Source organism: Gymnoscopelus microlampas, assembly GCF_963454915.1.
Source record: "Gymnoscopelus microlampas genome assembly, chromosome: 5".
Taxonomy (NCBI): Eukaryota; Metazoa; Chordata; class Actinopteri; order Myctophiformes; family Myctophidae; genus Gymnoscopelus; species Gymnoscopelus microlampas.
Window position 1 is genome coordinate 25,889,996 of NC_139942.1, and position 15,429 is coordinate 25,905,424.

Sequence of the window (15,429 nt, forward strand, 5' to 3'; positions counted from 1 at the left end):
AGAATAAAAAATGCATCTCACTTCACACAAGGTAGAGAAAAGAGGAGATAATTGGCATACAGTAGCTTAGATAATGGACAAAGTTCTTTATTCTAACTTCTGTACATTTGAGTGTTGGTGATGGCAGGTTGTCATGATGTACTATATCAAAGAATTGAATGTCATGAACAAAAGATATCAAACAGTATCTTCCGGCGGTTCCCAAACTTTTCCGGATCAGGACCTTTAATCTTGAGAGCGTCCGTGGCCCACCCAACTGACCACATAGCCGACAGGCTGCCGTGTTAAGTGGTCAGATGGGTGAATGCAGAATGCATTTTCAGAGGATGTTTAATTTTAATGATCGAATAATCGATTGTGTTCCAGAAACATAAACAGTAGATGCCCTATGGGTCACATGGCTCATGACATGAACCATTGGTTCCCAAGGCTACTTACTTAGATAGCACAGCAGGGGTCTTCAACAGGGGGTCCTCAGAGTTACTACTGGGTGGCCTCCAAATCTTTGTGTGATAGGATTTTTTACATTAACCACTTGAACCCTATATCATCCCTTTTCTGAGGAGAACTTTAGCCAAAAATAGCAGATCTACAAGCTCACAACGCTTCGCGCTGCGAGGCGTTATGTGCAGAGGTGTAGAGGGAAATTAAAAAAAAAAAAGTTTAATCTGCAACACAATTTTATACAATATGTAGAGGGGGTCCCTGCTTCATCTCTCTCTCAGCTAGGGGGTCCTTGGCCTGAAAAACGTTGAAGACCCCTGACTTACATAGTACAGTAACACTATGCTACAGTAGCACACTTGGAACACTGTCATATAGTCAATGCTGAAGACAGTGATAACTGTAAATCAATAAAGAACATGTCTATAGTAAACTTCACATTTATTCTTGACTAAAGGTAAATAACTCAGTGTGTCAACACACACATGGAGTAGTCTGTATATCCCAATATAAATTAATAAAGAGCATTTGATAAAACATACTCTTGCCATTTTGTTATAATTTCATGACATTTATTATGCAAACCATATAACATATTACAGTTGTATATAAAATACAATAATATAACAGTTCAAACATGTTGCTTTCCCAAACCGTGTCCTGTCCTACATTGCATCATGTGTTGTGCATACCTTCAGGGATGCATCAATCTATGACAAGTTCATTCCTAAGATCCTAGACCTTCTGTATCACAAACGATCCCAGAAGTAATTACAAGGATATCAGGCTACTTCATCTGCTTAGTGAGCAGAGGTCTGAAAGTAAGAGTAACTAATGCCTAATTTATACTCCATAAAACACGTATGACTAAGTATAAATCACGCTAAAGGGGTATAAATGGGTCCTTGTCGCTCAGCCAACATCATGAATTATTTGATGACAACCAGATACAGTGAGCTCTTTCCTTGGCTGCTTTTTAAATGCCTACTTTGGACGGGGACAGCAAACATAGTTAGAGAGGGCCAACGAATTCTGAAAACAGATCATGAACTCATGAACATTTATGTGCCTTTTCCAAACATGCCCAGGAATTCTCAAGGACCTCTCAGCTCTGCTAAGATGGTGGGTTTTGTTTTAGAATGGTTAGTCAGTTCCACTGCATTGAGGGTTGCAGTCTGTTCTTTGGATTGACAATTCAGGTCCATGGAATTGTGGGTTTGTGAGGTTATTGTGAATGACTGACTTCTTGGCAGCTTCAGATACAGTATTATGAACTTTATGCAGAGCATCGTTTGTTTGGAAGGAATTATTATGTCGAGGTAGATGCATGCTGGGACATACAGTAGAGGCCCCATGCGTTTCATGCTGAAAATACTTAATGCCCCCGTTTTCTAATGCCCACATTTTTTTTAAATGCCCAGAATGTTAATGTCCCCCTTTAGACACAATAATGAATGTTCCAATATCAGAGCTTCTTGTAATAGTAACAGATTACACTGTGCCTGTCAGCGATAAAACATAATTGTCAAAAATGTTATAGTCTATTCATAGACTTGGAACAAGTCCTTAGTCAATCATTAACGTTTGCCAGTGGCATCTGGTGTCAAGTTCAAATTTCAGTCATGTCCCGACTTTCTTACAGAATATAATCTTAACCACATCAACCCTATTCTGGGCAAGTCATAATAGTTGAATATTCGCCGGAAATAGCAGATCAAGAGCTCACGTCAACACGTGAGCTTGTAGATCGGCTATTTTTGGCAAAGAGATTTGGTATAGAGGGGAAAAAAGGAGGGGGGCAAGTATAGAACCCTGGGGGACCCTGGTCAACAAAGTATATAGGGTTCAAGTGGTTAATGCCCCCCTCTTTCTAGAGTCCCACTTTTGAATGCAAAACATGGTTAAAGACCCTATTTTCACAAGTCTTAAAAAAGAGTGGATTCCCCTGATCTTGCATGCATCTATTGATGCCCCTCCAGGGGAGACATGGATCTGTGCTGGATACACAGCTCTCCAAACTGGTGTTAAGGGCCGTTCACTCCTAACACAATAACCATAACTATAACTATATCGTTCACCATTGTCTGTCACTTGAGTTTTTAAAAACGATATCTTTATAGTTATCGTTACGGCATGCACTATAACTATAACGATAACTATAAAGATAATTATGTGAGCGTCCACACTGATGAACACGTTCTGTGGCACCAAGAACGCACGGTGCATTCCAGCTGTGTCAAAGCCCACACGCAGTGGGAGAGAGAGAGATCTCTGTGGTTCTGAAAGACGCATGCATTATAGGTTATATGGATAATTTGACTCCGATTATAAATTATGAGGAAAGATTTGTGAACTGCTTGAGGAAATTCCAGGCAGTAAGGTATTCATAATCATCTCTCCTCATCTCCGTTAATAACAACACATTCTGAGGGTGAGACTGAATTCGTCCACGGTCTCCTTCAACCTGTCCTTCATTCATCCTTCTGATGTATTTTGATTGGCTGGTCGATGTTTCTATCATTCATAAAATTGCTCTGAAAGTGATCCAAACGATATAATTTACGTCTATCACTCTGTCATCCATTTCAGTTACAATGATTTGTATGTGAATGGCCCTTATACACTTGGATCTCGGTAGTAAATCGTCTCTGTCGGGTGGAAACCTCATATGTCCAAAACTGTTACTTTTCAGGATTCAAATAAAAAAAATAGCAAAAGTAGCAGATCTACAAGCTTGTGGATCAGCTACTTTTGATACCTTTGTGTGACGCTGTAGTATGATCAAGTAGGGCGTTAATTTACCAAACAACCACAAAAAGTTAGAGTATGGAGATAAGAGGTGTCTGCCCGACAACAATGAAATGGTCATTAGTTCTGTTGGACTGACGGTTCCTCGGGGGTACAGTTTTTGAGGCGGGCACAGGTGGCCACGCGGTTCCCCTCCCAGTAGCCTGCGTCCTGGCCGTCATGGCACCGACATTTGGTGCAGGAGTCCACCCACACGGACTCCCCAGCAGGAATCACTCTGCTATGGGACGCGTCCACATAGCAGTTAGGGCCTGGATGGGAAACAGTGCACAAAGGTTAAACCTGGATACTTGTGCACACACAAGACACTCAAGACACACACACACACACACACACACACACACACACACACACACACACACACACACACACACACACACACACACACACACACACACACACACATACAGTACTTAAAGGGATAGTTCACCAGTGGTTCCGGTAGGAGACACAAAGGAGGCAGCGGTGGCCTAGTGGTTAGAGGGGCGGCCTTGAAACCGGAAGGTCCCTAGTTCGATTCCCCAATTCATCACATCAATCATGAATCACCGCTGAATAGCCCTTGAGCAAGGCTTCCATGCAGGGTCCGGCTGGAAACAAGCTTCGTGCTTAGTCCGACACCCTGGGTAAACAACAAACTTTGCTTTTGGAGACTCTTTGTGTCTCCTACCGGAACCGTTGCCGCTCATCAAATTATTGGCTTAGGAATGCGACAAAAACAAAACAATATCCATGAATTCAAGTCTCCATGGGGTGAGTAATCGATAGAAAAAAATGTAATTTTGGGGGTGAACTATCCCTTTAAGCCTGATTTACACTTAGTTGGGTGATGTGTGCTGAAAATGGCAGATCTACAAGCTCACGCTATACTGTTTTTGGTGCGCGATACGATGCAAATATAAATCATGTGTACAGTAGCAGCAGAAGTGGCTCAGAGCCTCTGCCTGATAAACCAAAAGCTTCATATCTGCCCTGGCCAGGGGGGAATTCCCCTTCAGACTAGTGGTTAAGATGACGGCTCTCCACACGGGAGAACCGGATTCGAATCCCGGGCGTTAAACAGGCATTACTTGCGCACACTGGGTCACATGCACAATCAACTTCATTGCAGTTAAAATGCAATATGGTCTCTGTCTGGTGGTGGAAAACTGTTACTTTTCAGTAGATCTGCAAGCTCAAAACGTGTGTTTCTGATACTTTAGTGTGACGCTGTCGTATGATCAAGCACATTCACTTACGAAAAAATACAAAAAGGTAAAACATGGAGATAAGAGGTTTCTGCCCGACAGCAACGATATGGTCCAAAGTGAAGTAATGTGACAAAACTACTGCAGTTTCTGTATCACACAGGGACCAATGACAACGACCTTCAATCAAAGGCCAACAGTGTTTTCATTTCAACATTTGCTTGAGGTGTTACGGTAGTGGTAACAACAAATAGTGAGGATCACATGGCATAAAAGACTAATTCCAACAATTAAGCCCTATATACTTCGTTGTATGACAAATAGAGAAAATAGCTGATCTAAAAGCTACAAGCCCTGTTCCTTAATTGTAGATCTGCTATCTTTTAAAACAAAAAAAGAAAGAACATTTTGATATGGGGGGAAAAAATACATTTTTTGTTAACGTGCCCAAAATAAGGACGCCAAGGTTGACGTGGTTAATATGACGCATGGAGCATTCACCTAGTCCTGATATACATTAGCAGGCTACAATAAGAACCTACCGTCCTTGCACTCAGGGCAGCATTTGCCAGGCTGGTAGATAGGGTTGACACATGGTGGAGGAGCACAGTCTGCTACTAGACAGCGGGCAATACCATCACTGTCACAAGAGCACTGCTCACACTCTGATGGCTGCGAACAACACACACACAAAGGGAGAGATTATGAGTCATTATTTACAGTAAATAGTGTGTATGGCATAACATATTTATGAAGCCTTCTGTGATGAAGGCTGATACTTTTGTGTTTTAAATAGGATGCCTCACACAGCCGGTTTGACACCACTCATTATTCATACAGTACCGGGCCTATTCCACAAGGAGGCACCATTTAAACATTCTTAACCAAAACAAAATCAAGTTAGAAACCAGCATGTTCCAAACAGACTTATTACTACACTGCCACAGGAAAATGTCTACAGGACTACATGTGTGTGCACCCCAATAACACTGAAACTAACATTTCAGTTCCAGTGTTATTGGAACTTAAACAAATTAAACCCCATATTTAGCCTATGTCACTGGTCCTGGTCCTCTCTTTAATAGTCTACATTGTTAGAATAACTTGAATATAGCCTAATCAGATGGAATTTATTAGTACATCTTGTGTGGACATTCCAGTGGTGGCTAAGAGTTTCCATAGCCGCCTCTCCTGTGATCCTCTATGACTATGTCTAGGCCTTTGTCATGTGATGTAGTGCAGAAGAACCGTTTTGCAGTTTATAACCAGGTTCTCAACCTTTTCAGGCCCTGACCCCCCAAAATAAACCTTTTTTTACTGGGGACCCCCCACCCTGACAAGCACTTGGAATGTAGAAGTTGAGGCATTACATTTAGTTTGACTAGGTAGTCTCGCACAACGCTTCGAAACAAGTTTTGCCTCTTTCTTACATTATTTGACAATGTGGCCAATGTTTGACCAGTTTTTATAGTATAGTTTGTTGGTTACTTTTGATGCAGTGGTCTTTTCTTTTTTTTGTATTAATAAGTTCTTAACAGTCCCTAAATAGTCACTTAACTGTCATCTGGGGTCTGGGACCCCCAAAATCATGTGGGACCCCCCCACAGGTTGAGAACCACTGGCCTATCACTCAGCACAGGCACGCAGCAGTCAATCTCAATTCAGTTTCAATTCAAAGGAGCTTTATTGGCATGAGAAAACATACGTTTACATTGCCAAAGCAAGTGTCAAACTATAATACAAATATAATAAAAATAAAAATACATTATATATATATATATATATATATATATATATATATATATATATATATATATATATATATATATATATATATATATATATATATATATATATATATATATATATATATATATATATATATATATATATACATACATACATACATACATACATACATACATACATTATCAGTGCCAACCTTAACAAAATGCTCTCTGGTCAACATGCTCCCAGTCCCAACCACCAGACAGACTGTATACAGACATACCTGGAAGTTCTGCCCCAGGTCGTACACCTCTCCCCGGTGCTCGCAGCCGATCTTCTCGCACCGCGGGCAGCAGTCAGTGGGGTAGTGGCTGACATGGATGCAGGCCGCCGGCAGGGAGGTGCACTCGGTCCGGGCGCAGGCCGAGCCCTCCGCGGTGCACTCGCACTGCGTGCAGTGGTCCGAGTCCAGGAAGTACCACTCCCCCACGTAGTACACGCTGTCGTTGGCCTCGCAGGACCAGGTGCTCTCCGGTGGCGGTGGCTGCCCGCCGGCCACGGAGAACGCGAAGCCCACGGAGGCGCGCAGCAGCAGCAGCAGCGCAGCCGAGCGCGTTATCCTCTCAGTGAAAAGGCTCTCCTTTGAAAGTTTACCCATCATGTCAAAAACTGTCAAAAAGAGTTGATTAAAGAGAATCCGGGTAGAGATATTCCGCTGTAGCCCTGTAGAAAATATATTTTTTAGTTTGTTACATGGTTACAGATTGTAAAATCCTTGGCATGTATTTATCCTTCAACTGTAGCCTTGTGCAGGCTGCGTCCAATACACACAGACTCACAGAGAGAGAGAAAGCATGCAGAGAGGGAGCGTTCACTGCCTCTATGGGAGTTTGCATCTCATTACATGCAGATCTCAGCTCAGGTCTTTCAAATCCGTCCCCTATACGGTTTAATGTACATAACATCCCAAATAGAAAGAAATCAGTAAAAGTACTCACAATTTTCACTTTAAGTAAAAGTATCAATATTGCAAGTCCGGAATACAAAATGTACTTAATTAAAAGTACAAAAGTATTGGGATCAAAATATACTTAAAGTACCAAAAGTAAATGTAGGCTACTCAAGTTTTCAAATGTATAAAATCTTGTTTAGTTTATGTTATGTTTATTTATTTGATATGGACATCACAATTACATTGGACGAAACTAGGTGCATTGTTTAAAGTGTATAGCACGAGTGGTAATTTTCAACACTTGTCCACAGGACGCACACACGCGCGTGCGTGCATGCGTGCGTGCTGCGTGTGTGTGTGTGTGTGTGTGTGTGTGTGTGTGTGTGTGTGTGTGTGTGTGTGTGTGTGTGTGTGTGTGAGGGGTACACAGTACACACCCTTTCTGTGTAAAGCTGCTTTTATTATATACACTAGACTAAATGTATAAATAACCCATACTTCGTGGGGATGTAATTGATAGAAAATAAGTACTTTCTTGGGTGAACTACTCCTTTAAATAGCTCACTTGATCTCGCGATGTTTACTCCTTGGCAACCGGAATGTTTACACGGGATACAACAAGGAAGCATCAATAAGGTGAGCTGTGCCTTTTTGTTTAGCAACCAAACATACAACACAGTCTCAACTGCTTTCAACAATCAATTCTGTGTGAATTTACGTTCTGCGCTCATTAACGTTTTATAGTGAAATAGTTGCATTGTTTGAATGTAGCCAGCCAAGCTGATAACTTGCTTGAATTACAGGAGTGTGGCTGCTAGCGTTGTAGACTATCCCCTAATCAGCCACAGCTGTGAAAGAACATAATGTGAACCTTATTAAGTGTAACAAAACAGGCTGTGAAGAAATGCAGTAATCCATTTAATCTTACTTGAGCATGTAGGCTTAAATTGTCTCAGACGCCTTCAGGTTTTTTTATTATACTAAATTTGGCCCTATAAACATTATTCCCCTCTCTGGTAATTGATGTCTTCATTGGAACTGACATGTGAATGTGATGTGTGCTGTGCACACAGGTCCTCATGGAGGCCCAGTGGGAAGGCTCTCCTCCTCAGTCTGTGTGGAGCCTCATAGTGGAGCATGTTCCCCAGCTGGAGCTGCCAGAGATCAGCCAGGTGCTGGGAGACAGCCTGGTTGACATGTACACTGAGGTGCACTCTGAGGTAAGATCCTTCACGTGGTGCTTCTCAAAGGTTTTAATGTCAAGGACCAAATGGCAGTGGTGGAAAAAGTACTCACATTATTTTGTTTACTTAAATAAAAGTATCAATACTGCAATGTAGAAATACAATTAAAAGTCTGGAATTCAAAATTGACTTGAGTTAAAGTATTGGTATCAAAATGTACTTAAAGTACCAAAAGTAGAAAGTACTTAGGGACCAGTCGAAATTTACCTTCGAAATTTGCCTTTCTAATTTTAGTCCAAGGAAGGGTCAGCTAATTTAAATTTGAATCCAAGGGAGGGTCATGCAATTTTTAATTGATAAAATAGTTCGTTTTTTATATACCTTTTTAGTACAGCAAAACAGTGGTCAATGACCCCTCTCTATTTCAAAGGATTCAAACCAAGTAACACCTTGGTCTATTTAGAATCAATGACGGTTGTTAACAAGCCATCAACGCACAGCGAGTGTGAACGATGCAGTCAAATCTATTCGGTGTCTTAATAGCCTAATTTATTTTATATAAGCAACAGTGTAGTCACTGTAGTTAACAATTAAAAGGGCAGAGTGACAAAAGTTGTAAACTAGCCTACTGGCAGAGCCGGCCCAATAGGCAGAGTAGGAAATTGCCTAGGACGTCATTAGGCTGGGGGCTGCCCACCAAGCCAAGATTTAAGTTTTTTTTTTTTTATAATAGAAAAATATACATAATATTTACTTTTTGCCAGACCCAGAGGGTCGGCCTACATGAGGCTTTGTCCCTCTTTCGTCCATACATGGGCATGTCAGTTTTCTGTCCCCCTTTCGTCCATACATGGGCATAGAAGGGACCTCTGAAAAGGGACACAGGCTGACACGTCATGTGAAGTCCGGCTTAGCCGTGACGTAGTGCTCTGATCTTATAAAGTACTTATTCTGGGTCTGGCAGAACAAGGTCTCCTGGTCTTGTTATTATCGGTTTGTCCATTACCGAGAACATCAGGATTCTGTGTCTCTAGATTTGAACCTTCTGGATACAATTAATGTTCTTCTGCCAGTCCCTTGTTTCTGAGGTACTTCTCCAGACATTGGATAGCAATGACATCTATGTCTACATCAAACTTATTGGCAAAAAGGTGGTGCTGCTCCATCATCCACTTCAGATCACCAGCACCATACACGCATACGTCCCTAACATGTTTGCCTTGACACATTGGGTACACAGCCTCCAGTTGACCCTGTGACCCCTCATGCCACAGCCACTTCACTAGCCGTGCAATTGCATTGATATCGCTCATGTCGTACTTGGCGTTTGGCCAGACTGAGCCAGGAACATTAGGGATGCGCTGAATGGTGGCCCAGAGAAACTCATCAGGACTGTAGGCGTCTTCAGACCATTTCATCAGCTCCTGTACACGGTTGTCCTCCAGCACGCTGTGCACATAGCCCCGGCTAACCACGATGTAAGCATTTCCTGAGAAGATGGGAAGATTGAAGGGTGGTGCGTCCTTAGCCTGCCCCGTTGCCTGAGATAAATGAGGGAATAAATGAATGACTATTTTCCAAATAAGAAAATGTTCCATTTATAGCAATGGATAACAACTTTGCTGCAAATTTCTCATCCAAAAGAGACTGAAATGCAAAGAACCAAGGTCAACAATAATATCAGACGTCATCAACCTAGCAAAAAACACCTGATTCGGATGCTATCAATGCATTGAATGGGACATTAATGTTCCATTCAATGCATTGATATCATCCGAATCCGGTGGCAAAAACACAAACATGGAACAAAACTTGAAAAAAACAAACAAGAAAATAAACAAGACAAACATGCACACGTGACACCAATGATTACCTTGAGCTCTCCAGCCACTATTTGATGAACTATCTGGAACCTCTTTTTCTTCTTATCGGGCATTTTCTCCGACTCCAAGCTGTTTCTACCCTTCAATGCCCGCAGGCTTCTCACAATTTCTAGGTTGGTTTTCAGGGGGAAGTCCTGACCACACAGGTTGATAAAATACTTCCAGGTTGTGCTAACATTGTAGAGATCGGCCATGCAGTTGAGATCGGCCTGTACACGTGACCAGCCAGCGTAGACCACGCTCACAGGCTGGCTGACCATGAAGACATTATCGAAACAAGAAGAGATACCCGAGACAGCAGCAAGGACTGAAGCCTCTGCCTTCTTGTCCACATGGATGCAGTAAACATTCTGAGGGGCGTAGATGGCTCGCAACAGGCGCTCAAAGTTCTGCACCTACAGTATATGAAATAAGGGGAATTTAATTCAATCGTATTGGTTACTAATATTCACAACTTGTAAATACTGTGACTGTCATTTCAACTGAATTTAAAGGATAGCAATATAATATAATCTCCGCCAGGCCGGGTTGTCTACCCAGGGCCCGCAAATTTGGAAGTCAGTCATAGCCAATCAGAATGGAATATGACAAATCTGACTAAGGGCAGGTACACACTGTAGGACTTTTAAAGTGGTCGGCGATTCATCTGATCGTTAAGCATTACACATTGCAGGAGTTTATTTCTTGAAATCGGCTGTCATATATCGTTGTGGTTTTCACCCTATAGATTGATCCCCGACCAGGGATTACACACAGTTCACTAGGATGCTGTCCAGAGTCAGACCCAATACAATACATAGCTACATTTGTTTTTATTCCAATTCATTTTAACAGACGTCTCCCATGATAGAAAATATGCGCATCTATCTCTCTGTCTCGCTCTCTCTCTTTCTCTCTCTCTCTTTTCTCTCGGAAGCAGTGTTGCCATGTTTGCTTTTCATTAGCGACTTTGGGCTTGTTTTTTCTGTAAAATTGCTTGAAAGTGTAGTTGCTTGGCCTTGTTTCCTAATGTTGTTTGAACCAGTTGTTCTCAAACATTTTCATGGCAAGGATCCCCAAATTAATATTTGTCTGCAGACCTCCCCCCTTCTGAAAATATGTTGTGCCATAGACCCTCATACAAGATTTGTGTGGATTTGGAAAATATTCCTCAATTTTCTCATTTTTGCAATATTTTTCTTTTGAAATAGCTGCTATATGCGTTGTGAGCTTGTAGATCGTCTATTTTAAAATATGCAATGTATTTGTATATAATAGGGTTAAAGTGTTCATGTGGCCTGCCCTATAGAGCGTGCCAACGCGTCGTCACCACGGGGGGCGTTGGCATTCGGCGTGGCATTGGGCAATGTTAAGTCAACCTGGTTTTTACCCCTCAAAGATGTCCGCAGCTACCAAAAGACACTTGTTGACGCCCCTTTCAGGAATTTTGGCACGCTCTATAGACACTTTTGTTGGGCTTGTTTTCATAGATCTGGTTGCTTATTTCTCTCGCAAAAGCTGGCAACAACAAAAAAAAACAGGCACGTGTTCCAGAGGCTAGACAGTGACAGACACGCTGCGCACACACACACACACACACACACACACACACACACACACACACACACACACACACACACACACACACACACACACACACACACATCTCAGATGTGTGTGTGTGTCAGACCCTTTCACATTGTATGATTTTCGGTCTGGGACACAGCTGAATATCAAACCAGGTAGTTATTTGAAAACGGTCCGAAAGCCTTCCCAGAGCGGATGATCACGGCCAGATCGTCTCGCAGAGCCTTTCACACACAGCGAGCATTATCTCGCCGATCAAAGGCCGATCTGTGTCAGATTGGGAGGCTTTTATCGTCGAGCGCCAAAAAAGGTCGCTGACAGCATAATCGGACCAAATATCCTGCAGTGTGTACCTGCCTTGACACTCTACATCTTGATCACATGACTCCAGGGATAATGTGTACCGATTTGTGTGAGTTTTGGCATAAATTATAAATTCTTTTGACTCTGAAGATGAAGTAGAAGCAAAACTATAATCGTGTTTGCTGAATAAATATTTTAAAATAAGGTCCCTGTCCTCCTGTGTCTTTCGCTGGGTTAGTTCTTCCCCATGGCATTTCCAATATAGATACAGCTTAGAGCTTATACAGCTAAAATAAATACAGCTTTCAATATTTTATATATATATATATATATATATATATATATATATACTTCCCCCCCCCCTTTTTTTTAAAAATGTGTTTGGAAATCAAAGACTATACCTTATGATGGACAACCATAGAAAAGGCCAGGGGGAAGTCTTCCTCTTCCTGGCTTAGAGGGAACGTCAAATATTTCCTGCTAAACTTGAACATCCTGCAATTAATAAATTATTACCTAGTCATTGGTTAAATATGGGAGTTACATGGTACTTAGTATGGTATAATTAAAAATGCATGAATGCCGTTACATTTCAATGTTGTAATAGTAATCAGATATTGAAATATAACAAAACGATACCTGCAGTCCTGGGTGCCATTAATATAATACTCATCAGGAATCTGGACACTACTCTTGAAGTCTTTAGTGATTAACAATAGCTTAGCCTTCTGCAGTGTCTCAGTGTCTCCTTCCAGGATTGCGGAGCATTCACAGTCATATTCAGGGCTCCCATCAGCAGCTGTGTATTCCAACCAGCTGTAACTGCGTTTGTGGATCTCTGAGATATTATGCATTAAAAGTAGCCATACCATCACCGGGATGACAGTGAAAATTATCCAGCAGAGACGCCAAAAAGAACATAGCTTTCTAATATATGCCATTTATGGAAAGAATTCCACGTGCAACAATTTTGTTGTTGTTCGTTGTTCGTAAATAGTGCCTAAATAAAGTGACTAAAAGGGTGCGTATTTTCGATAAGCACAAACAGACGTGCGTGCCAACCGCGTGTAAATCTCTTATATGTGAGTATCGCCGGTCTTCCTAATTTTTGTCTGACAGTCAGAGGCGTGCTGAAAACCGGTTTATAATTTAATAGTACAGAAAGTACATGACACGAACATGTGTGCAAAATGCACATGCAACGGCCACGTGAATGTCAATGACGTGCCATACAACACGTTAAGTTACATTTCTTTAATAAGACTTTCAGAGGTCCTCTCTCTCTCTCTCTCTCTCTCTCTCTCTCTCTCTCTCTCTCTCTCTCTCTCTCTCTCTCTCTCTCTCTCTCTCTCTCTCTCTCTCTCTCTCTCTCTCTCTCTCTCTCTCTCTCTCTCTCTCTCTCTTCCATGAGATAATAAAACACCTTTCTATCTACTCAGATAACACCCAATACAAATTCATTAATATATAATAGTTGTGTTTTAAATGTTCTAGCCTTGACGGCCATGCAGTCTTATGCAAACGTTAAAATGTAAATTAGATAGCATTTTATTTACACAGATGCCAGGTCATTGTTGACCTGGCATCCTAAGTGTGTAGTTTCAATGTACATAATGTATTTATTTTTGTTTATATTATTATAATGTTTAGACTGATGATATAGGTTATTGGTTTATCTATGATCCTAGATTACTGAGTTTATCTTGCTTACTGTAAATCACGTCTGCTAAATGCCAAAATTGTAAATTGTATTTTGGCTTTTGTAATTTACACAGTGTCCTAGTTATTTGTGTTTGTGAAATAGCCTTATTTATTATTAAATAATAGGTTCTTCAATCTGACCAGGATTCAAAAATATACATATTTGGGCCTGATTCACTAAGTTGTTCGTAAATAGTGCCTAAGTAAAGTGACTAAAGCGGTGCGTATTTTCGATAAGCACAAACAGACGTGCGTGCCAACCGCGTGTAAATCTCTTATATGTGAGTATCGCCGGTCTTCCTCATTTTTGTCTGACAGTCAGAGGCGTGCTCACGTGGAGAATCATTTGCATTGCTCCATGTCCCATTTAAGACCATAAAAGGCAACCGGAAACTGACGGAATACATCACCACTCTTCAAAAGGGACAGATCTACAAGCTGACAAAGCGGCGTGACAAACTGCATGACAAATTGTAGATCAGCGCAAGCGAGTCCTTCACATGATTAAACGTTTATAAAGTAAATGGCCGACTCTCACTTGTAATGAAGAGAATACGAATTTTGTTTACAGTTTAACCTCACGACCAAAGGCTAATAAAACTTGGAATAGATATTATATTGTTACGTCCCCGTCTAGGGGAAAAAGAGATGCAACATAAGGTGGGAGTGAAACCCGTTTTTATTTAGAACTTAATATATATTTACATGAACTTAAATACACACGTGTTGCATGATGAACTACGTCAGAGGCTTGACATGTTTGACATTTCAAATCCGTTTCAATATGCAAATAACTCGACCTGTAATGTTCGAAGGGTGCATTCCAGATAATTTAAGGAGTGCTTCATACATCCCTATGTGGTAGTATGTGCAGAAACCGGTTTATGATTTAATAGTACAGAAAGTACATGACGCGAACATGTGTGCAAAATGCACATGCAACGGCCACGTGAATGTCAATTACGTGCCATACAACACGTTAAGTTACATTTCTTTAATAAGACTTTCAGAGGTTCTCTCTCTCTCTCTCTCTCTCTCTCTCTCTCTCTCTCTCTCTCTCTCTCTCTCTATTCCAGGAGATAATAAAACACCTTTCTATCTACTCAGATAACACCCAATACAAATTCATTAATATATGATAGTTGTGTTTTAAATGTTCTAGCCTTGACGACCATGCAGTCTTATGCAAACGTTAAAATGTAAATTAGATAGCATTTTATTTACACAGATGCCAGGTCATTGTTGACCTGGTAAATAGTGCCTAAATAAAGTGACTAAAAAGGTGCGTATTTTCGATAAGCACAAACGGACGTGCGTGCCAACCGCGTGTAAATCTCTTATATGTGAGTATCACCGGTCTTCCTCATTTTTGTCTGACAGTCAGAGGCGTGCTCACGTGGAGAATCATTTGCATTGCTCCATGTCCCATTTAAGACCATAAAAGGCAACCGGAAACTGACGGAATACATCACCACTCTTCAAAAGGGACAGGTCTACAAGCTGACAAAGCGGCGTGACACACTGCATGACAAATTGTAGATCAGCGCAAGCGAGTCCTTCACATGATTAAACGTTTATAAAGTAAATGGCCGACTCTCACTTGTAATGAAGAGAATACGAATTTTGTTTACAGTTTAACCTCACGACCAAAGGCTAATAAAACTTGGAATAGA

At 41.2% G+C, this 15,429-nt stretch overlaps 2 protein-coding genes across 3 annotated transcripts; both read right to left on the bottom strand.

Moving 5' to 3' along the window:
* Window positions 1-663: 663 nt before the first annotated feature.
* Window positions 664-6,993, bottom strand: LOC311045470 (von Willebrand factor C domain-containing protein 2-like). Its single transcript, XM_084057349.1, has 3 exons — window positions 6,451-6,993; window positions 4,982-5,111; window positions 664-3,503 (listed from the first exon to the last, which is right to left on the bottom strand). Exons 1-3 carry the CDS (start codon window positions 6,826-6,828, stop codon window positions 3,313-3,315), a joined length of 699 nt encoding a protein of 232 aa, XP_083913475.1. The 5' UTR covers window positions 6,829-6,993; the 3' UTR covers window positions 664-3,312.
* A 2,305-nt stretch (window positions 6,994-9,298) lies between these two features.
* On the bottom strand, window positions 9,299-12,923 carry LOC311046481 (beta-1,3-galactosyl-O-glycosyl-glycoprotein beta-1,6-N-acetylglucosaminyltransferase-like). Of its 2 annotated transcripts, none has more exons than XM_084058827.1 (4): window positions 12,695-12,923; window positions 12,457-12,535; window positions 10,177-10,581; window positions 9,299-9,844 (listed from the first exon to the last, which is right to left on the bottom strand). In XM_084058827.1, exons 1-4 carry the CDS (start codon window positions 12,907-12,909, stop codon window positions 9,359-9,361), a joined length of 1,185 nt encoding a protein of 394 aa, XP_083914953.1. In that variant the 5' UTR covers window positions 12,910-12,923; the 3' UTR covers window positions 9,299-9,358. The 2 variants fall into 2 exon arrangements, with proteins under 2 accessions (XP_083914953.1, XP_083914952.1); XM_084058826.1 differs by having other exon boundaries at window positions 12,457-12,550.
* Between the last annotated feature and the right edge of the window lie 2,506 nt (window positions 12,924-15,429).